The sequence below is a fragment of the Lepisma saccharinum genome, chromosome 8 (genome assembly GCF_977018435.1).
Source record: "Lepisma saccharinum chromosome 8, izLepSacc3.1, whole genome shotgun sequence".
NCBI classification, from domain to species: Eukaryota; Metazoa; Arthropoda; class Insecta; order Zygentoma; family Lepismatidae; genus Lepisma; species Lepisma saccharinum.
In genome coordinates this window covers 55,380,501-55,405,322 of record NC_139236.1, presented here as the reverse complement: position 1 = coordinate 55,405,322, position 24,822 = coordinate 55,380,501, and the positions used below count along the sequence as shown (strand labels likewise).

General features: G+C 37.3%; 1 protein-coding gene across 1 annotated transcript in view; it reads right to left on the bottom strand.

The window, feature by feature from the left end:
* LOC145991013 (protein RRP5 homolog) overlaps positions 1-24,484 on the bottom strand; it is a 51,250-nt gene extending 26,766 nt beyond the window's left edge. Inside the window, exons 1-6 of the mRNA XM_083126672.1 lie at positions 24,258-24,484; positions 19,242-19,330; positions 15,664-15,792; positions 13,651-13,818; positions 6,955-7,107; positions 875-1,010 (exon numbers count right to left, since the gene is read on the bottom strand). Of these exons, the coding sequence (XP_082982798.1) occupies positions 875-1,010; positions 6,955-7,107; positions 13,651-13,818; positions 15,664-15,792; positions 19,242-19,313 (658 nt within the window). The 5' untranslated portion in view covers positions 19,314-19,330; positions 24,258-24,484. The remainder of the gene's footprint in view (positions 1-874; positions 1,011-6,954; positions 7,108-13,650; positions 13,819-15,663; positions 15,793-19,241; positions 19,331-24,257) is intronic.
* Between the last annotated feature and the right edge of the window lie 338 nt (positions 24,485-24,822).

Sequence of the window (24,822 nt, the reverse complement as noted above, 5' to 3'; positions counted from 1 at the left end):
TACCAATGGTCATTATTTTTTTTCTTTTTATTTATTTATGCTGATATTATCCTGCTGGAAAACAGTTGATGGGCCTTAGTACAGCATTATGTATACATGTAAAGATATATAAGTTACAAATTTATAATACAAGATTTGATGATACAATTGTAAATGCCAACGAGAAATACTAAATACATGAAAATATACATGATAAATACATTAAAATATAAATGATAAATACATTAAAATACAATTGCTCTAGGATCGATGAAAATCATCATAATTGCTGACTATAGTGTTTAGAAAATCACTGTGTTTATAATCTTTACATGTTGTTAATAACAACCCTTTTGTTCTTACATGATATGGCGTAGCTCGTATATATATTTTGGATAAAAGCATTGGACAGAGTAATAACCTAAGATTTTTTCATATATTTTATGAAATAGAAAATGTACCTGATCGAGAGTTTCTTCTGCAAGCTTCATATATCGAGATTTACGAGAGAATAAGAGATCTGCTTGTGAAAGATTCAAAAGACCTAAAGCTGCAAGAGGTTAAGCAGGGTGTGGTAGTCATAAAAGGTCTCAAGGAAGGCGTTAGTTATAAGCTCACCAGAAGATATATTGCACAATATCCATACAGGAGAGTGCAGCCAGGTGAATGAGGAAACCAACATGAATGAAAGAATGAAAGGAGAATTACAGCAGGAAATGTTGGAAGATCTCTCTCCTGCGAGTGGCCAGTCTCGCAAACATGTGGAAAGTTCAGCAACACTGGAACACGAGTCTTAACTTTGGATGTAAATTTTGCATAAATAAGACACCAATGCATGCTCTGATACCAAATCTGACATATATGTTTGGAGTTAAGAGATAAAACATTCATTTACCTAAAGGTTTACTGTTATTAAATGCTTCAATGTAACTCCTGGCTTCGGTATGCTTTAAAAAAGCTCTCAGTGAGTTAATTCCAAAATCCACTACATATCCATGCTCTTCATTGCTTTTTACAGCACCCGTAAGAACCTAGAAAAGAAAATAAACTATATAACCACTTTCAATGTTAAGATAATTGGTTAACATGTAAAGTTGCTTCATTATTTTGCAACAATAGGTCCTCATTGATACTACTGTCAAAGTAATATTTGGCTTACCTTGAAAAACATGCCACAAGTACAAACCATGATTGGATGATAACAGAGTGATCAGGAACATTCTTAACAAAGCATGGACATAGTTTTGTTCTGCTTGTGTTCATGTCTCTTCTACAGTTCTTGTAACAAGATACACACATTTACAATGTAATGTTAATTTTTTAGGAATTTTCGAGATTGAATTCATTTTTCTACATATATCTAGAGAATAGGGGCAGCGCCAGGAGGGCGTGGGGTGGTGCTTGCCCACATCTTAATTTTCTTCCGCACCCCCCTACATTCAACTGAAAACATGAACCCTTAGGCCAGCCGCACACCGGATCCGATGTGACGTCATTTTGTTGCAAACCGATTCGAGGGAATGTTTAACATGGGGCTCTTATGAGCCACCGCACACCGGACGATACAATTGACTCGAGTCACCTTGCGACAAAACAGTGAAGGTCTTGGGAATTTGGTTTCCGAGGAGCACGATGAGACAAAATGTTCTGCGCATGCACGAATCCTTTTCTTAATACGGACAAAATTGATGTGCTATGGAATGAGGTGGAACAGGAGATGAATTACATTACGTGAAAGAAATAGACTTATTAGAAATTATCTTTTAATGTACAAAATTGTACAAGAAAACAATGTTCAGGGCAGTTTGATATTTATTCCTCGAATAACTATGTGGTTGCCGCACGCAAATTAAAGTTTATCCTTTTTTGGAGGGAAGCAGCATTTAAAGTGAGCTGCAATGCACTGGAACCCCATTCTGGACAAACTCAGTTCCTGCTGCGACATTGGACATCCATTTAATTTATTTAATGCACCATACAAAAGTCCATTCTTTGTTACATTAATTCTTGTAAAGAATACATGGAATGGATAAAAACTAAATTTGTCTCTTGTCGGTGGAAATGTAGAAAAAAATAATATATTTCGATGAGTGCTATTCGTTTAAGATGCAAATGAGAACCAAATTTCCTGAAATGACAGATGTCATAGATCTTGTGTTTATACATTTACTTTAGATGCAATAATAATAAAAATCAATGCTTTCTTCATGCAGTACGCAACAGCATGCCGTACTGGTAATCTTTATATGTGAGAATGAAACTAAAAGAATTTTATTTTAATGAAAGAAGTGTGTGTGAGTACATGTAGGCATGATCATTAGACCTCAGATTTTTAGGTTCTAAAAATGTACTTTTAGGTTCCTAAAATAGGTTCTAAAAATATTAAATTAGACTAAAAGAATCCTCAAATAGGTTCCAAAAAACTTAAAATGGTTCATAGTTCCTGAAAAATACTAATTAGATACAATTGTTAAAAACAAAATTTCAAAGGGACCGTGGGAAATTTTAATAGATATATAAAAATCAAAAATATTAATTTCCTAACCAAATGTTTATTTCTATACATCATTTTCAAAATGATCCACTAATTGTTGTAAAACTAATACTTGTATCATTAGCAATTTTGCTCTCTAGAGTATGTTTCAAACAAGTTAGTCATTGAATTTTTTAGTTACGAAACAGAACAAATACCTCTGTGTGATGTAACAATAATATAAAACCTTAAAAAATATACAAAAGCCTAAGAAAAGGTTTGATTTGAGCACAAAAACCTCAAAGAGGCTCTAACAAGCAAAATAGATTATTTTAGGCACTATAAAACTTCATCAGTTGTTGTATTTTTTAATGAAACTCTGATGAAACTTGTTATTTCTCAGTTACCTGGAAAGGAAAAAATAAGTTAAATACCTAAAATCCGAGGTCTAATGATCATTTATATACCACAATATTTAGAGCAGTTCTTATGATAAACACAATAACAAATAATAACAACAAACTAACTTGTACCGAAAACTTTCTTTCCAGAAAAAAACACTGATAAGAATAATAATTAATATTTGTTTGTCAGAAGCAAAGTGACTCATCTTGTCACTTTGTGTCCCATTATGTTGCATATCATCACATTGTGACTCGTCATGTCGTCATATTGAGCGCCGAATGTTATATACTGAAATTAGACTGTTATTCTTGTATGCAACAGGCAAACACTGAAAGAGATGCCGATATATATATATACACTTTCCTGTACTGGCGGCAGCCTCTATAAAGATCTACGGCCGTTTTCTTATTTCGTCAGCATATTTTATGATTTTTTTCTTCTTTTGTTTCTTCAAGTGGACTGTTTGTGGTTTTCGATAATTGCCTGTAGTTTAAAGCAGTGGTTCTCAAACTTTTTTTTCTCATTGTAGCCTTTAGTCGTAACTATACGAAGAATGTACACCACCGTAGGTAGTAGCCTTATTATCCTGTTGAATGTGACAGCTATGAAGTCTGAAACAATGAAGCCAAATGTCGTGTGAATATTCTGTTCTTCCTCACACCGGAGCAAAGATTTCAGCTGCTTTCAAGGTATCACCAAGTCGTGCTCCAGAAATTATTTATTGCGAGCTGTAACGTGAAGGGCAGTTTTCTTGTTAATACGTCATATGTATTTGTACATGTCTAGTAAACATGCCAATTTCAGGCTTTTTCAGAAACTGTTACGAAGAGGCACAATGTTCACCAAGATTTTACAGTTCGTTGTTGGGGACAGAATTTTAAAGACGACGAAGTTGCTGTACACTTTGCGTTTTGTCCTGAAGTGGCAGACGGAAGGTATAATGCACTATGTATTTTGTATCTCCATTGAAAAGGTTCAAAAATTGTGTTTTTAAAGCCAAGGATAATTTCATTGTGTTTGACTGATTGATTGATTGAGTTGGCATTTTAAGTTACCTTTTTGCATAGTAAGGCTAATTGGGACTAGACCTACAGTTTAAAGTGGGATAGGAACCGCTATGTATTTCACTACATAGTTCAATAAGACTGCAACATGTATCTGAATACTGTATGACCACTTTCTTGGAGTAGAAGACTTAATACATATGATCATGGACGTCCAGGGAGAGGGGAAGGGGGCCACAGCTTCCTTTGAAAATGAATGTCAATCTAAAGTTATATATTTCACACATATAATTTCATTTCAGTCAGTAATTTATGTTAATCAGTGTTGGTGATTAGCAGTGCAGTTGCCCCCTGCTTTTTGCTATTTTTGCCCCCGTACTATGTTACGCACTATACTAAACCTTATGTAGCAAGGGAAAGTAAACTGTCCTTGCTCCCCCTCCCCCCCAGTTTTGGCACATTGCTCCCCCAGTTTTGTAAGGTTGCATGCGTATTTCATGTTGTCTTTATTTTCAGCATCGCACCCCCTAAATTTCTTTCCGCACCCCTAGATGATTAATCCTGGCTCCGCTCCTGCTAGAGAAAGAAATTAATATAAGTTATAAAAATGTACATATGGGCATTTTAATTGCATTTTATGCATTTATGAATATCACAGCGTTTCTGGGATTTCAAATCAGGAAAACAGACTATGTCATACACATGTCTTTTACACAAATATCAAGGCCATATATTTATGGTGAATAAAATATTGGGATTTCAGTACAAAAAATGGAAAAATTTCGGGATCAAAAGCAGGATTTAAAAATGGTGTTTTGGTGTTAAAATGGTGAATATAACCCTCAATTTGACTTTTAGTCTAGAGTCCAGGCAATTTACACTTTGACCTGGGCAAAATTGCTTCAGAAGGTTTTTAAAAAGTTTCTAGCTAAGAAATCATTGTTGTATAACATATCCAAAATCAGACACAATCGGACCAAGGGAAAAACCCTAAAAACGGACTTGAAAATGGCGGACTGGCCGTTTTCCATTAAAGGCAAAAATAAAGTAATTTACGATTGTAGAGAGAGATAATGCTTTTATTTACATTTAATAATGTTTAAACTGAAACTATCTTTCAACAATATATCATTTTGTATGTAATTTGGATATTAAAAATTATTTTTATAAGTTGGAAATCGAGAAAATAACAATTACTTCAATTTTTTTAAAGTTCTCTTAATTATAATGTCAACTTCGAAGGATGTTCTAAGTTTAATTAATCGTCTTCATCACTGTAAACACTGGCATACACATGTGGTGGGGGGAGGGAGAGGGGGAGCCACAGTCAGTCCCGAATTTTTGAGAGAAATCAAAAATTTTCAATGATAGCAGCATAGAACTTGGATAAAACCAAAGTGCTAAATGCAAATCCCTCTTAAATTAATCCTCAGATTACAATTTCCAGTGAAAGTTCCAAATATACAAAATATTTTATTGTGTATCCTCTCCTCCCAAGCAGAATGCAGGGGATGCCCATTTTTACAATTCCTTGTGTCAGTCCTCCATTGCTTTTCAGGGAATGCATTAGTACTTGTTCTATTACCACGACCGGATCAAGAAAGTGTGGGGCGTTACCCCCACACCCCCTATACGCCTTCATGGCGTGGTGCTAAGCACAGGGGAACACTTTACCTTCTATTACGAGGTCTGATCCAAGTCCAACCCAGGATCCCTGATTCAATACCTGGTGGAGATACATAGTGGTTCGGATCCCACTTTAAACTGTAGGTCCAGCCTAAATTAGCCTTTCTATGCACAAAGTGGACTTAAAACAAAAACTCAAAATTAAATCCAATTCCGGCCCATAATCTGTCACTACATCTTGTCACAAATTTACCTCCCAGGAACATTTTCTGCATGGTTGGATTTTTAGAAGACAAACGTTTTCTGCAAGTACAGGTAATTGTGATGTCTGGTTGCTGCAATGATCGAAAGTACCTCCAGCATAGCTTGCAACTGTAAATTGTCCACAAGTCGGTTCTATCAGCATTACATGCAATGCTGGTCATTCGTGGTGATCATATTTGAACCACCTCTTGTCCATTATCCAATTTTGTCTCACAAATTGCGCACAATTTAGAGATTTACATTCCTAAAAGGCAAGATATAATTTGACAACAAGAAGACACAAATTATAAGTAATAATACACAAAACATTTAAAATTATTCACAAATAAGCATACAATATAAGGAAATTCACAATAGCCAGTCTGCCATTTTGAAATCCGTTTTGGGGGGTTTTCCCGTGGTCCGATTTTGTCTGATTTTGAATATGTTATTCAGCAATGATTTCTGAGCTAGAAATTGTTACAAAAAAAAAAAAAATAATTCTGAAGCAATTTTGCCCAGGTCTGAGGGAAAATTGCTCTAGATTTCCTGGACTACTACACTTATTATTGCGGACCTTGATTTTTTTTACGTTAATTGTTGCAAAAACTATTTGCGTATGTACAGTGACATGTTCTAAACACATTTTTCGTACATCCAAAATGCATAGGATAAAGAAAATTATATGAAATACAATAACAAATGGCACAGGGGGTTTCACACAAAAGTCACAAGTGACCCTTTACCAAAAACTTCCATTGATTGATTGAGTTGGTGTTTTAAGTACACTTTATGCACAGTAAGGCTAATTGGGACTGGACCTACAGTTTTAATGTGGGATCTGAACCATGGGATTTGAACCACTATGTGCCTCCAGAGGGTATCAATCCCAGGACCCCTTGATTACAAGGCGATGACGCAACAACTGCGCCATCAGGGAGGCCCCCAAAAATTTGAATGTACCAGAATAGATTAGTTTATAAATAACTACATTCACTGTACAGTGGTGGAAAGAAGTACTTCCCCATAAAACTACTGGTATTAGGGCTCTTTGGGGCAAGTATTTATTTCCATGACTGTAAATGAAGAACTAACAGACTGAGGTGACATGATGCACACTACAGAAAAAAGACCCTGTGTGAGTGACACTCAGAAATCAACCTAAAGCTAGCAGACCAAATTTACTGATTAACTTCAAAGTTTAACACTAATATAGATAGTTACCATCCCCTTTTTCACAGTAGAGTGGAAGAAGTTGCCATGTATGTCACCTGGTTTCATGGAAAGTGTTACCATTATGCCTTCTTCTGGTATCTCTGTTACTTTTGCAACTACATATTGGCCAACTTGAAACATCTGCTGCAAATCATGGCATAACTGCAAGAAAAATATTTATTTATTTATTTATCTACTTATAGTTTCTGATGCAGCACACTAAGACCATCTTATCTACATATATCAGACTCAATGACCAAAATACAGAAAAAAAAATCAGAAAATGTGCATAATATTGTAAATTTCAATAAGAAGATGAACCTCATTTCTTAGGCAGGGAAATTCCCTCTGAACTACCTGAACAGTCTGGGTCAATGTTGCAAACCAATTTTTCCCTGCATATAATTTTCCCAGGAAAGGGGAATTTTGAAGCCAAATTATCACAAGCAATGGTAAATTGTGGCATATGACAGGGACAAGAACATCATCATTGAATGCTTGCAAACCAGATGAAAAAGAGGTCATTGACCTTCAAACAACTAGAGATACAGTGGGGAGTAGAAAATTGTTGGCTGACTGGGAATGGTTTATGAATGGAAAAATTACCGAAACGACAAGGACACTTTCAAGTGTAGATCGCGTCGAGTGGTCTTGGTGCTTGGAATTTATTTAGAGGAAGCGTGTGAATGCAGTAGTGAGTGGATTGTATTTTTGTGAATGACACGTGCTGTGTTGTGTAGTGAACTGAAATGAGGGACATAATTAACAAGCTGTCAATTTGGCTTAATTTTGACAATAAGCTACAAATAGTTGTGGATTTTTCTTTTATGTCCACCTTATTCACAGATAAGCTAATGGGGATCGGACCTACAGTTAAAGTGGTATCCGAACCACCATGTATCAAACCCGGGACCCCTTTGTTTCAAGGCAACATCATTACCACTGTGCCATCAAGGAGACCCCAAACTTCAAATACTGAAAATAGGTAGGTAGAAGTTTTATATTTATTCTCGTATATAGGCCTACTTAATATTTCACAATATGGGCTTCTTATTTGTGCAAATAATGAAATTCTTTGAAATCCTTTCCTTGCTGACAGTGAATATTTCCATATTTTATTTATGAGGTATATATGTTTAATCATAGTGTCACATCACTTCAACCCACCACCCCAAATGATTTTTTTTATTAAAAAAAACACTCCCACTAGCAAATTTTTGTCCATTTGAAACACCATGGTTTTTATTTAACCCAGTATACACCATACACCATTGATAAACATATGGGTCATTCATTCCATGTCACATCAGGCAGAAGTTGACCCTCATAGTCACAGATTTTTATGATATTTAGTACACAACTTTGCTTTGTTCCAAAACAGATACCTGTGAAATGATTTTGCTGAAATGTGATTATTGCGTATTATATAATGATTATTCAAAATGTCATATTTGAGCAAAATTCCTTTTTCAATTACGTTTATCTCAGGAATGAATGAAGATACAGAAGAGTTCTTGAGCTCGTTGTAAAGATGAAAGACGGTAGCATATTATGAAATGATCAAATGCTGAAACTTCGTAAAATTTGAACAGACTGTTCAAATTTCAAGTTCGAACAGTTCAAAACACCCCCTAATCGATTTTTCTCATTTTTGGAAAATTTTAACTACCATCTTTCTCCTTATACTGAGAAGGTTTTATCAGGGTGTTTTTTGATATAAGGAAGAAAAATGAAGTTGAAATTTGTTCTGCATCAGCATTGAACTGCGCTCCAGCATTCCTATGATGAGACTTTTCATTTGTGTTGCACTAAAGTATACTTATTGTTCAGGGCAGATGATGATCCACTTGATAATTGGCTTCCTTATGTGCTGTTATTACTAATTTATACGTTGCTGTTCCCATATTTTTAGCCACGTTCGTCAGCACGAGATGTGGGCATGTTCTGAAAACTTCTGTGTTAGCCAAGAAAATGAATGGAAGGAAAAAGGGAAGAATGTCGGGAATAATTCCGTAAAAGATGGATTTTGGTCAGTTGCTATACCACTACTAGAAGTGCAAAATCTCAAAAGTTCCTGCACTTCTCCCCTGTGCCTTCCCTCACGCATCAGATTAACAGACACTTAGTTACTGGCCTATATCTAAGCAGTTATTTTTTTTATAAACTTTTTATGTTATGAAGTTTTTTATGAAGTTTCAGTGTTGCATTTATTCCTGTGCAAAGGAGTATTTTTTAACTACTCAAATTTTTACAGCAGAAATGATCAAATTTCGGGGATTTTACATAACTTGCAGGATAATTTGGACATTGAAAATGTGTGTATTTAAATGAACAATACAGCATGTTATTTCACATTCCATGTTTCAGTCAAAAACAAAATATGCATACCTCTAGTAATGGATTGATTGCCTGTGAAGGATAAAAGTAATTTATATGGGCAAGTCACGTGGCACAAATTGGGAGAGGTGTTCGGGAATGAAAGCATTCTGCTCCGGCGCATGCACGCAGACCAAATGACTGACTTGCTCATGTGAGCACGGCCGTGCATCTGGTAGAACTACGCCTAACGTAAAACAGTTCTCTTAAATTACCAGTCTCAACGCATCATAAGTCGGTCATTATCGAAACATTTGGTCTTCCGCAAAACCAGATGAATTACGGTTATTGGTAAACGACGGGAATGGTGAAAGTGCAGTTTAGTGAAGTGAAGTGTTACAGATGGTGAAAGTACAGTGAAGTTACAGAACAAAGCTGTTTTCCCACCAATTCAGCCACGGAGCACGTGGGGAAATTAGAGCGAGCTAGGAGAAACAACGGACATCACAATCCAGTTGCTGAATCTGTCGACACAGGGTTGCCAAGAGCAGAGGAATTATCGATGCCAGCAGATTCCGTGTACGTGAGTAAATCCTTTTATTTTCCTTTTCCATACTTGTTTGTTCATATTCCTAACCGTGCCTGAGAAAATGAGTAAAATACTTCAGAAGATCGTGAGGCAACGCAGTGTAATACAAGGACAATTAACTCTGCTTCAGAACTACCTGTCCAATTATGACGAGGCAAGTGGTCATGTAAATGAAATTGTAGCCAGGCATAAACAAACAATTGAGAATTTGCAACTCACAGGTGCTAATTACAATGTTGGGGGGGAAACCTAATTGGCTGGCACCAAAACACACAATCCAATGCTTCCTGTAGCTTCCCCAAGCCATTTGGGGTACTGTTGAGAAAAGATGGGTATTCCACCCTTCGATTTAGTTGGATTCCTGTCTCTAAGTAGTAACTGATTGTTCATTTACTACAGCCACGTGGCCATGCGCAAAATGTTCGTGACAAAGAAAATCAGCATTTCCCGTTTTTGTCACAATTTAGCCTGCCCGAATCCAGTCTATTGGCATAGATAACTTTCCTGGCTGTTATATGCCATTTGAGCCCATACCAGACTTCTGAGGGACTCTGAATCACTATATCGGCAGTTCCCCGTGATTTCTGGGCCATTGTGCTCACTCACTATGCATCTATATAACACGCTAAATGGATATGATCTTTCCTCTTTGAAAGCTAGTACAGAATGGTAGTTCAAGATGGCTTCCTATACACTTCATAAAGGAAGTTTTCCATCCAGGACATGACGTTGTGGCTGGGAAGGCTCCCATTGGCTAATTCATGGGCAGCTTGGTTCAAGAAGTTTCAAGTCTGGCCACCAGGTGTCAGACTAGGATGGATTGTTTTACTAAAAAAAAAACATCGATTTTTGGAGTTTCTTAAGCACAGTTACTATAACTGGGGTAAATGAATGGTATTTTCAAGGAAAGGGTGTTATTCTGAGCCTGCACAAATGTTCGCTTGAAAATACGTGACTAAATAAAAATTTTGTATGATAAACAAGTTATAGCACATGGTGCTTTGTATGCAAAATGGCTTGGATATGTTGGTAACAACTTATTTGTTTTGGATTGTGGCTGTAACATGTTTATTAGTGTTTTTAGGCACTCTCTTAATTTCCGCTAATATTGGTACTACACAAAATGGCTTCCCATGTCATTTTGGCATGGTAGCCTTGAGCCTTGCACTTGAATGGAACAGTGTGGTGCTTTGTTTATATTTGGAACACATGCAGATCTCACACAAGGTGTCGATTACATTATAAATGAAATGCACGCATAATTCAACATTATTTCATTGACCACAAATTACCATTCAACAAACTATATTTATACAAGATAAAACACAATATCTTATTACCCACATCTTGACAACTTCAAAGGTCTTATAAATCATACAGACTATTTACGCAATAAGCATCACACATACGACAGAATGTATGGCCAATCCTTGATTGGTCATACATAAACCTTCTGCTTTAAAAAGGTGAGTGAGTGAGTTAGTCTGGCTGGCTGGGAGCTCTGTCCCCTTGTAAGTCATGCACTCTCATTCATAATCTACCACGATTTTGTTTTGGCTTTTTAAAAAAAATTACAGGATAGATACTCAAGCAATGTATACAGGATGAGACAAAATTCCGGCAACACCAGTGGCATGCGGTGCTAAATCAGGCAGGGGAACAGGTGACCTGCACTTGTTCCCTCCCCTCCCATACATGTCGTAATATACTAATACAGTAGACCAAGTAAAACTGACCCGTTGTTGAAAGAATTGACATACATGAAGCATGATAAAATTATGACAATACCAATGTTAAAGCAAATATGATATAATGTAAAGAAAACATTAAAAACAAAATTGTTGCAACAAAGAAATAAATAATAAAAGCAATTTATGAGCTTTTATTAGTGATGAGAGAAAAAAAAATATTTTGTTGAAACCTTTTCCATCTCTCTATTTGTAGATTAAGTTGACACTCTTTTTTTGTAGAGTTGAGCATTCTTGTAATTCAAACGTCCTGAATGCAATAATGCAATCAGATGGCAGTTTTTTCATGACATCTGCTAGATTTGTAGAAATTGTGACAAAATCCGAACTGTTCCAAACTCCCTTCTCGGGAACAAACAAGGACAGCAATAATTTGCCACTGGAAGAGTAAAGAGTATCCAGTTAATCATTTTACATAGTAGTAATTTGTTCGAAAATGCCTTGTGTACGATTACGATATTTTCACAGTTGAAGTTCACATTTGGCGTAATGTAATGGGTTGTATTTATTTGTTCCAGGTGATCTAACATCGATCTAATCCTCCAAGAACGGCTCGAAATTATTGTTATAAGTGGCAGGGTCATTGCAAATGATTTCAATGTCCGGCATCCAGAGAGAGAGGGAGAGAGAGAGGGGGGAGGGAGAGGACATCTCACATACCACAGTGTTGCATGTAATGCAGAAGTTTAAGGAGACCAGATTCGTGTGCGACAGATAACATAGTGGACGGGTGAGAACAGCTACCGACGAAGAAACAGCAATGGCAATCGTGGCATCCTTGGCCAAGAGCCCAAAATGCAGTACCCGGCATTTGGCTTCAGTCAGAGATCCATACTCCGTGTTGCATACTAACAAGTGGGATCCCTAGAAAATTCAAATGCAGCAGTTCTTAACTGAGGATGACCCAGACTGGCGGTTACAGTTTGCAGACTGGGCTTTGGCTTATTACAACGAGAATCCCCAGTTCCCAAAAGTGTTTTGTTTAGCGATGAGGCCATATTCTTCGTGAACGGTGAGATAAATAAGCAGAATCATCATTATTGGTCAGATCCTCGTAAGGAAGTCTGTGCAGCAAAGGAAATGGTGGGGATATGGAACACCCGAATTGTGGGACATGTCTTTATCCATGGCAACCTGAATGGGGAGAGATATCTGAATATTCTCCAGGAAGATGTGTTCCACTCACTGATGAACTCAGATGGCAAATTACCAGCCTATTTCGAGCAGGACAGCGTGCCTTCCCACCACGTGTTGTGTGTCAGGCAGTGATTGGATGAACAGCTCCCGGGTCAATGGATTGGTCGAAGAGGGCCCACTGAGTGGTTACCCCATTCTCCGGACCTGACGCCCCTTGACTTTACCTTTGGGGTCATCTTAAAGCTATAGGTTATCAAGAGAGAATCACTGATCTCCGACATCTCCAGCAATACATACAGCACATCTTGTAGGTTGGCAAATGTGAACTTTAACTGTGAAAATATCTTCACCAAATAAAGTTAGGGAAAAATAACTGTATATTCTCATTTCCGAGAAAACACACATGTAAAATGATATGCTACATGACTCCTTCCCATTTGAAAATCTGGATGTAATTCCAAGATGGCTACCATGATACACACTGGCCCCATCCAAATTACCCATATCCAAAATTTCGTCGCCCTCCGTCAAGTAGTTTTCAAATTAAAAGGGTGGTGCTGGACTTTTGCCTCACCCTGTAGTGTATATGTATACTTTCATATTTTGATCATTTTTGAAAATTTCAAATTATTTTGTAGACTACAGTTTTCAGCTTCGTGCATGAAACTTACAGGAGCTTTACAACATTACTTGCACTACACATGCACAATGTGTCCCCACTGGGTATTGAATCCAGGACTCCTTGAATATAAGATGATGTTATCACTATGTTATCAGTGAGGTCCCTGTAGGACAAATTGTAATTAGTCTATTATAATGACGACTTAAAACAAAGCTGTCCTTGTAATGATGAGTGTTGAGAGTTCTTACAAGTGAAGTATGTGATAGAGTGAAGACCTATTAGGTGATACTTACAGTTTCAGCACCCTGGTTTTCTGACAAGTCTTGAAGAGCATTTGTGTAATGATCTGAAATATGAGCAATCGGAACCCTTCCAAGTAGTTTCCCAGGAAGACTCAAGATAAGAACATAGTCCAACACTTCTTCTATACAGCCAAGTACCAACATGCCATTTCTCAATATCTGAAAGTAAATGTGAATATTAAAATTTCAGTCACTTTCTTACTTGCAACAATGTATCTTATTTTATTCCCCAATCTTGTTTATTTTAGGGTACTAACTGGCAGAGATGATACATAAAATGTCCCCTTATGAGATGGTTTTAACTGTTTTTAGCTTTATGTGGTAGGTGACCAGCTACAAGAAAGCTCCCACAGTTCTTGGGGCAGTTTGCTGTTTTTATGTTGTGATACATTGACCAGTAGATATTTTCATTTAATTGAATAATAAAGGTAAAGGTAAAAAAAAAGGTAAAGTGTTCCCCTGTGCATAGCACCATGCCATGAAGGCGTATAGGGGGTGTGGGGGTAACGCCCCACACTTTCTTGATTCGGTCGTGAGTGCGGGTGATGTGATCAGCATCATGCCCCTGACCGCCTTTACCCCCCAGGGTTTCCCCCAGGTACCCATGTTATTCGACGCTGGGTGGGCCCCTTATTGCTAGGGCCACATATTTGTAGTGAATAAAAGATCAAATTATTGGTACAAAAACTAAGCACATTTAGAGATCAAAAGCAGTATATAAAATGACATTTCACTGTAAAAATGGTGAAAAAAAACAACCTAAATTTGATTTAAACACCAGACTTATTACACAAAATAAACTTTTCCCTTCTAATAGCAAAATTTATGTAGTTTTCAGAGTATCATGTTTATTCCTGTGTGAAGGAGTCTATTTTTGTTTCTCAAATATTTACAGCAGAATTAATCTTTTCTCTATGATTTGCATAACTCTCAGGATAAATCAAAGTATCATGTCTGTAAAAAACTCAAAATTTGGCTTTTAAAATTTTATTTCGCATCTTGCATAATTTCATGACCAAACATGTTAGGAAAATGCATCTCTCACATTTCAAAAAGAGTGAGATCCCAGTGATAACCAAAGTACAGTCAGCACACTATCTTTACACACTCTGTGATGTTTTACATTGCAATTTTGGAGTGCATTTTTCAGAAATGTAACAGAATGTGTTAGGATGATATACACAGCTAAGGGTTCTTTCAGTCAACATAGTTTATCACAGCACAGTCAAATGTGTCACTGCACAAATAAAACTCTGTTAACTGCATGTTTATTTATTATGATATAAAGTAATATCCCTTATTGTAGCAAACAGTGTTACAATAAACCTCACATACCAACACATAAGAGAAGATATACATAATGATTTGGCACGCAAGAAGTGTGCAATGTTGCCAGATTTAAAGAAAAGTGAAATTCAGTGGTGCATACATTATCCATGTGATACCATATGTGTCATGCATATCTCGAAAATGGCACATGATGAAGAAAAATGTGTGGCAAATCCGAAATTAGTCAAGAAAACATATTTGCTAACAGGATACAAAATGGCTGTTCCCTAGTGTAAATCCACAAAGGTGTAAATCTGACATAATAGTAAATGAAAGTTAGTATAATTGCAGTGAACCTCATGATATTTTCAGTATTCTTCCACTACATTCTTTGGTTAAAGGGATTTTGTCTTCATATAATACTACACCCTAGTTGATCTTCCCTGGAAGATACTTCCCGTATAACGAGAAATTCAAAAGTACTGTAGTGCATATTTTTGTCTTTACTGGGAAAATTTCTGCATTTTTCTGACATAATTATATACATATTTTACAGTTTTGTAGGTCATAAAGTCCCGGGGCCTCCTTATAAGTAACTCATTTAATTCAAAAATGAAAATGTTCTATATATCTACATGCACAATATCAATATCTACAAGCTACTTGAATGATGCCCAGCTCTTTATTTAAAGTTGATTCTTATGTTGAAAAAACACTAACACAATTAATACATACCTTTTTAGAAAGAATCTGTGCTTTTCCTTCTTGCTGAAAATTCAGAATATCGTTCACATCATTAGAATGGGGTTGCTTCTTCGACTTTTTTAATCTTTTCTTAGTAATTTCATAATCCTCCTCGCTTCCCTGGAAAGTAAACAGTATAATCAAATTACAGTCAACAATATCTTCACATGCAAATAGGAATTAAAATCATTTTCATAATTTTCAGTTTTCTCCTATTAGCTGATAACAAATGTAATCAGTTGCTAATAACATCCTATCAATTCACATTGATTGCTTTATTTTTTTAAATACTCATAATATCCACAAAGTATGACTATGGAAAATACTATTTATGTGTCTATCTGTAACCTATTCTGTCTATTTCTTTAGAGGCATCGTGCAACGGTTCTACTATCCGTGACAAAAATATTGAGCCCTCGGTTTACGTGCTTATAAAATTTTACTCTGTCGGAGGAAAAAAGTCAAATATACCTCATTGGAAAGCTTCAAGTATCTACATTTTAATAAATGTTATATAAAAATTAATTGTAACTTTATTGTCTTATTATAACGAAAAATTCACTGAAAACTGTAGTTTTTTTTCCAATTTTCATGAACAGAAAACTTAACACCGTACAGTTCATAATCAAGCTACGCATGGTGGTTTTATTCTACATAATCCCCCTTTAGTGTTACCCATTTTGCACATCGCTGCTGCAAAACCTGCAGACCAGACACATAGAAGTCAGACGATTGCTCTGCAAACCAGGCCTCTGTGTGAGAATTGACATCATCTAAACCATCGAAATGTGTTCCCTTTAGTACCATATTCAATCTGGGGAACAGATGATAGTCAGTGTGTGCTAGATCCAGAGAATAAGGTGGGTGCTCCTGTCTGGAACCGTAGGTCCTCCAGTTTCGCCATTGTCTGACGTGCCACTGTGTGTCACTGTGCCCTGGCCTTCGTTGGACGTGGAGAACCGCTTGTCGCCATTCCGCCGATTGCTGTTTTGTCATGGGATCGTAGAAGTACAACCAGGTTTCATCCATGGTTACGTCGTTGCACAAAAGTGGAACTGTTGGCTTGAAATTGGGCCAAAACTGCCCCACTTGCCTCCACCCATTCACGCTTCTGATCGGCATTCAAAAGTTTCGGAATCCATTTTACCATGACCTTCCTCATTCCCAACTCTTCATGCATAACCTTCACCAACCGTTCATGACTGATGTCCAGTTCCTCCTCTATCCTCCTGAGCGAAATTCGGTGATTGTCGAGGATCATCCAGTGAATGGTGTCAATCATCTCGGATTTGGTCACAGAAATTGGTCGGCCGGACCTTGGGTCATCCTCCAGCCCTAACTGGCCATGTTTGAAATTCGGTGCGCATTTTTTTCACAGTGGCATACGACGGTTTCTTGTCCCCCAATGTCATGACAAGGTCGTTGTGGATCTCCTTCGGCGAGAGCCCCTTCAGGAAGAGGTATTTGGTGAAAGCGCGCTGCTCACATTTGCTAATTTCTGAAATGTGGAATGCCATCTTCACTTTGGACATTAAAAAAACAAATTTGAAATGTGTTCCTCCAAACAGAAATTTGCATAGTAGGTTCACACATTCTAAGTTTCACGAGGGTAGCTAACATTTATATATTGCTGCATTCGAACCTAGGTAGGCTGAGAACTTATCAACTTACCCTCGTAATATTGAGATTTTGCGTAGTTGAAGTTGGATTATTTTTGCACCTCTGCGGAAAAAAAATCAAATTCATAACTTTACTTGATACTTCAAAAATGGACATTTTAGGGAAACGTGCAAACTTGAAATGCATAATTTCAATGAAATTGCAAAAAACTGTTAACATAACGCATTTGATCGACTCCCGAAGTTTGGCGTTTGTACCTGATATATGGTCCCATATATTTATTATTCTTTCACACTTCTAATATGGTAAATGGGTGCATTACGTATGGTGGTGTGTGGCCAATCTCAGACTCCGCAGGCTGTTGGTGACTTCCACAGCGTTGCCGCAGCATAAAATAATTAATAAAATATTTCTCGTATTGCAAGTGGAGTACTGCTGTACTGCAGTTTTGTTTTAATTCTTTCTAGCTTTTATCTTCATATGAATGTCTCTTCTTCAATACCTGGTGGAGGTACATAGTGGCTCAGATTCCACTTTAAACTGTAAGTCCAGTTTTTATTAGCCTACCTGAGTATAAAGTGGAGTTAAAGAGAGAGAGAAAAGAACTTAATCCAGCTCTATATGAATGTCATTATTATTATTATTTTATGTTGCACATTTAAGCAAATATATTGAATGCAACAGTATTTGAGGAAGATAATTTGAATGAAGTCTATGAGAGATCCAGTCTTCTCTGTATACAATAATAACGTGCCTTCTGTGTACAGTGATTTCATAACAAAGGGAAACCGAGAGGTGCATACCAGCGATAGCAACGCATAAAAATTATATTTAAAAAATTGTGCATTTGAAGCCTGAATGCCAACTAACATTTTAAAATATAATCCGGGCAAAGATGCATGTAAATTCTGTTTATCTCACAAAATTCACTTAATCATCGTGTCTAGTAGTGGTGGTGAAATATTTCTATGTTTTGGTCTGTTTCACAGCTGCAACTCTTGTAATAAGCAAGGTGTTGTGGGTTCATTAACAGAGACAGAAGGACCTAAAACATTGATAAATTTGCAATGAATATAATGAGTGAAAGGTAAAAGTATAAAATACTGTTCATAATGGATTCTCTTGAACTGCATAATTAAAATAAAAGCCGTGTACCTTTCTTCTCACCACACCTTGAAAAAACTCACCCAATATTTTATATATTTAATATAATAATATATTTAAAATATTGGGTCCTACTTTTCCTTTCTTTCTAGTTGATGCAAATTTTTGTTGTTCCCTTTCTTCTTTACATACCTTTCTCACTGTGCTGAACACTCCGCCGTGCAGTAATAACTTTTTCCTGATTAAAGATAGGTTGAAGAGACCTTCACCACTGCATTTTTCGTGGAATTCTAGCCTGATTTCATTCTAGTCTGATTGCCACGTGGGAAACCCGGGGGTGGGTTATATAATGTTGGAATTTTTCTGGCTTTATCCCTGCATAAAGTGATTCTGGGGCTCATCCAGCCTCATATCAAATGGTACTGGGAAGGGGGTTAAAGTGGGTGCAGCATGGTGCTGACATCGAAAATATGTTGGGCATTAAACCACATACCCTAAATGTGCCTTCATGGCATGGTGTTATATACACAGGGAACTTTAACTTTACCTCTATATATTGTATTTGTTTCTGTACCCCTGAGTAAGTAAGTTTATATTTTACATACGCATATACGAACCCTCTACTATGTAAATGGCTGAAGGGCCCCTAAAGACTTACTCGACTTACATAAAAAAAAAAAAAACGAGCAAAATGCCAACCCTGGTTTATGGGACACTGAATGGAAGATTGTGGAAGTGAACAGGAAAACTAGTGCCCCTTTCCAACTTTGTGCAGCAGTATGATGATGGTTAATCACATCAAGAACATAAGAGAAGACAGAAATAAATAGTAAAAGTAAACTTACATCTTCGTCAAAACTTGATGGAGCATTCCTCACGGTTCGGGGAAAACATTTTTCCTCAGTAATTGTCTTCATTTTTTCAAATTTGTATTCTAGAAAAAAAAAAAAAAACATTCATATAAACCTGTTGCTGTCTCGGGACAAAAATGAAAACAGTACAAAATAACCTACCAAAGCACGACATTTCATGGGTTTCTCACCATTACCCACAGTGTTTAGGGAGAAATGGAGCAGTAGAAAAATAGGTAAAATGATGCGAGAAGCATATACACTTAAGCAGTCTAGAGCATCCAACATGGTAAAAATCTGTTTATAATTCGCCATCTTGAAACATGTTAATGTGCATTATCACTGCAGTCTATCGACCCTTCTACCCACAGAATGAATATTTTCTACATTGGGGATGGTCAAAGACAGAGCAAAGCCTTCTTGTTTAGGATGGAAATGGCGGCTAAATTACAAACATTGTAACCTCCCAGGTCCATCCTCTTGATTTCATTTTTTTCCTTATCCTTCCCGATATAACAAGGGAGGAACATTTTATAAAAGCAAATCGGTAGAAAGTTGGGGGGTCACAAAGAAAACATACAGATGCCATTACCAGTAGTCAAACTTTCTTCAACATTTTTCAAGCACTATACTAAACCCATTTAACTTAACTTAACTAAAATAAATAATGCAGATTACAACTCCAAAATAGCTGCATAAACTGAACTTAAAACATCTAGTCATCAGAGAATAAAAAAAAATACTTATTGAAATTTCGAGTACAGCACAAGCAATTTTAAACCAGAAAGAAACAACAGTAAAAGAGTAGACTAAGGTTAAAAAATACCAAAAAATTGGGTAAAATAAACAAGCCAAAACAGCACCATGGTAAACAGATCAGGTTCACAAAAGTATTACACATGTAAAAATTTCTTCTATGTTTGTGATAAAAGATAAATATGAACTAAATATATCAGAAATATTCCTTAAACATTACACAAATGTTGGCCACAGGAGGATCCTCTTCATAGGCGAAAAAAAAAAATCTTACAATCGTCAAAACAAGTGTTCATGCCTAGACATCCCAGGAAGCTTGTGAAAACATGCCACAGACACTCAGAGGCCATCAGCCCGCCTCAGTGATGATTTGGTGGGGGTTTCATACAATGGCAAAACTGACCTCCACTTTTGTGAACATGGTGTGAAAACATCTTCAAAAGTGCACCAAGCGACACTTGTGAAATCGTTGACCCACACCACGTTCAACAATGAGCCGTGGAGTTTCCAGCAGGACTCAGCACCGGTTTACAAGGCAAAGACCACACAGGAGTGGCTTCAGTGCCTGATTTCACTGCTCCGGCTGATTGGCCGTCCAGCAGCCTATTGGACTACAGGTTGTGGTCAATTTTGTAGGGCATGGTATGTAGGAAGGAGTCATCCAAACCTTGCGAGGCTCAAGCGTTCCCTTGTAAAGGCAGTCGCAGACTTTCCCCTCGAGACCATGAGTGCAGCGATCGATGATTGGCCTCAGAGACTTCTGGCCTGTGTGAAGGCCGGAGGTGGCCATTTTGAACAGTGATTGGTGCTGTGTTGGCAAGACCTGTACCTTTGTAACATCCAAATATTAATATATTAGATTGCTCACTGTGCCTGTAGTTAATTATTAACTTTGTAAAATAATTTATGATATGACTAGGTATCTACGAGTTTCTGGAGTATTAATGTGTAGATCTCTCTTTGGCAAGTGTCTCAGGGCTGGCACACTATATTGAACGATGGAGAGGAAAAAGCTGAGAACACTGTCAATCTTGGAGGTAGGGCAGCCATGTTCCACACAGTTGAACAGTATTCTAGAATGGGGGACAAATGTTTTGAAGTAAATGGAAAGTGCTTTCGGATTATTGATTTTGGTGAATCTGTACATGCAGTGCCTTTTTTGTAATGGTTGAGATGTGATTTTCAAATCGAGGATATCTAGATCTCAGTGTTGTGCTTTGTTTGTTAGGAGGAGGTTGGTGAGTGTATATTTACCTTCTAGAATGATAAAGTAATAATAATTGTATAACAATAGACCCTAACATAATTTTATCACATTTAGCATAATTTAAAGAGTTGAAACAGCACTTTTTCTTATTAGGAAGTTGGTATTCGCAAAGATGTCCTCAATCCACACACAAGTGGATTGATGTATATCAGGTGATTATTTTTAAAAAAATTACCAATTTAAATAACTTGAAAAAAAAACTATATAGAATAGTGTTCAGTAAGGATTTTGTAGATATCAGAATCACTTTTTTAGTGAAAATACATTAATCTCCTAATCATTTAATGGTGTTTATTAGGTTGTAAGGAAGGAAAACAAAGGAAACAAAATATATGTGCTGATGGGGTGAAACTCACACCAAAGTATACTCCGGGAGAAACTTCTTTGGTATTAACAGCCAGCTGGTGACAAAATCGCGTCGGCAGCTGAGCTCCTGGGCCAATGACGAATGAGCTTTGAGAAGGGATAGGGAGCGACGATGCAATGGTCAGTACAAGAGATACGTGTGACTGTAAATGAACGCTTTTTCGCAAACTTTCTTCTGGTTACCATAAATTCCTACACCCAAAAAAATTCACGAGTCACCAGTGCAACACATTCCATGTTAAGTTTGGGATCTCGATGAACACCTTACAATTTGATGGATGGTTTTTATTTACTTTTGTACATTAACAGCAGCAAAATGACAAACAAGTAAGAGTTGACAATTCAGGATATTAGTCTTCCAGAACATTTTAATCTAAAGGGTTTGAAGGCTGCAAACAAATCTACCAATTCTTTACATATAGCACGGCATGCTTAGTGAGTGAGAAAAAAGGTGAAGTGCTCCCTTGTGCTTAGCACCATGCCATGAAGGCTTATAGGGAGTGTGGGGGTAACGCCCCACACTTTCTTGATCCGGTCGTGAGTGAGGGTGATGTGATCAGCATCACGCCTCTGACTGCCTTTACCCCCCCCCCCCACCCCCAGGTACCCATGTTATTCGATGCTGGGGCCGCTTCCAATGTTAGAGAAGTTCCCGGATTTGAACCGGCTGGGGATCGAACCAGGAACCTTTAGCATGGTAATCAAGATGTGTTACCGACTGAGCCATGCTTAGTGAGAAACCCACCATTTCTTATCCTCGTGTAGGGCTATTTGTTAAAAACATAGGTATAATTACAGAATACCAGGAGTCTCTCAGATTGCTTTCAAATTTGGTATACTCACTAATTTTGACCTCAAAATCACGAATCTGCAGATAAAAACTGGCGGTCACGTCTAGAAAATGTGAAATACTGTGCATACATTACCACTATGATCGTCGATACTAATGGTCGCCATGTTTGATGATGTGGTACTATTATAGTATGGGTGACACCTATAAATCATATATTTCGCACTTTTCTACATTCCTAACATACTATTTTGGAATGCAGAACATTTCGTAAGGTGAAATAACGCATTTCTAACTAAGATAATGACCATTTCTTACATTTACGAGTACTTGCTGTTACTTGTTATTTCGATTCTGTAACACATTATGGCGGGCGATAGCGTACTGGTTCAGGGCATGTTGTGCGAGTGTTTTGTAGATTTATGCAGTGTTGCAACCTCGTTCACCGGAAAATACCTACTCTCGTGCCCGGATTTGACATTATGCTAATACGTCACAAACCATTGATGTTAGGGTAACACTTTACTATACCTGAGACAGATTTCTTCAAATTTACAGGAGAAAGTACTTACGCAAATCATTTTCTGTAGCATTGTTGATGTTCGGGAATGTAATTTTGATTCATTTTAATGCGAATGCATGTGGTTTTGTACGAAAATCTATTTCCGACGCGCTATTGCTGCTGCCGCCATTTGCTTTCTGCACGAGAGCACAATACGCTCTCATATTGTCCGTATATGCTAAATTGAACGAAAGGAGTGCTAATGGAACCAAACCTAACAGGCCTAACCTAACCTAGTAGGCATACCTCGTCCCCGTGATGGTTTGTGGGGCCATCGTGAATTTTTGGGCTAACGTCAATGGTTTTTCTGGCTCAAGGAACGATCAACGGTAAGCTCTCGCCATGTTGTGTGTGGAAATAAACAAGAACAGTAAGTACTCGTAAATGTAAGAAATATACATTACTTTCCTAACAAATTCAATTATTTCACCTAAATAAGTGTTCCGGAATGCAGAATAGTACGTTAGCAAATGCAGAATAGTACGTTAGCAATGTAAAAAAGTGAGAAAGAAATGATTCCCAGGTGTCTCAGGTATAGTAAAGTAGTACCAAACACTGACTATGGGGTTACGTCATCTTAACACACGGAGCATTGTGCTCTCGTGCAGAAAGCAAATGGCGGCAGCAAAAACAGATTTTCACAGAAAACAACATGTATTCACATTAAATGGATCAAAACTACATTCACGAACTTCCACAACGCTACAGAAAATGATTTCCGTAAGAACTTTCTCCTGTAAATTTGAAGAAATCAGACTCCCCTATACTTTAATGTTACCGATGATGTGAACAAGTGAAGTTCGCTATCCGTTCCATGGAGCGTTGCTTTACATGTGACAATACGGCGTCTTCAGTAAATGTGGAAAACATACTTGCCGCACGAACCATTCACGTAAGATTAGGTTAGGTTAGGCAAGCATAGTTAAAATATAGGGTAGGGTATTCATAAACATAGTTTTTGAACGCTAATCATTGCAAAAAATTGTTGTTTCCTTCATAAATCACCAGTGTTTACTTCGTTCACGGACCCCCTTATTTCTACTTATGGTAAATATCAGATTAGTACCCTACTTATTTCGCATTTTCCAGACGCGACCGCCAATTTTTAACTGCAGATTCGTGATTAGGACGCCAAAATTAGTGAGTATGCCGAATTTGAAAGCAATCGGAGATACTCCCGGTATTCTGTAATTAATCCAAATAATAAAACAATTTGTTAGGTAAATCAATAACATGAAAATTGGACAAAACAAATACAATATCACTTACACTATCTACCACAACTGGATCTCGGTCTTCGGTTAAGTTCTACATGCATTTTACACAGCGGTCGACAGTACACACAGTCAACAATGTTCGTTAATGTTCAAATCAATTTTGCAGTAATTGTATTTAAATAACTTCACTATGTCACAAAATAAACGGAATGTTGGTCTTTTAAAGATTTAACTTGTGCAACCGAATCATCCACGTGTTTTCACCTTCTATCCGCCATGAGCACATTTACACTAGAGATGAGTCGTTCGCGAACGAACGAATCTTTTTGAACGAATCTTTTCAACGAACGACTGATCCGGTTCACTGATTCGCTTCGAAACGGCTCAGTCGCGAACGAATACCGAAACCGCTCCGCGCTCGCATAGGAAAGACTGAAAGACGCCTCGAGCGCTCGGGGGAAACAGTTGGTCCCTTTGTTCACACTCCGCGCCTGCGATTGAAAACAAAATTCCAGCAAGTCACATGATACCCGAACCAACCCCCTCCCTCCTCCGCTTCACCGGTCTTCAAAGGAAATTTCCTCGTCAGAGAAAAAAAAAAAGCGGAAGTGGCTAGA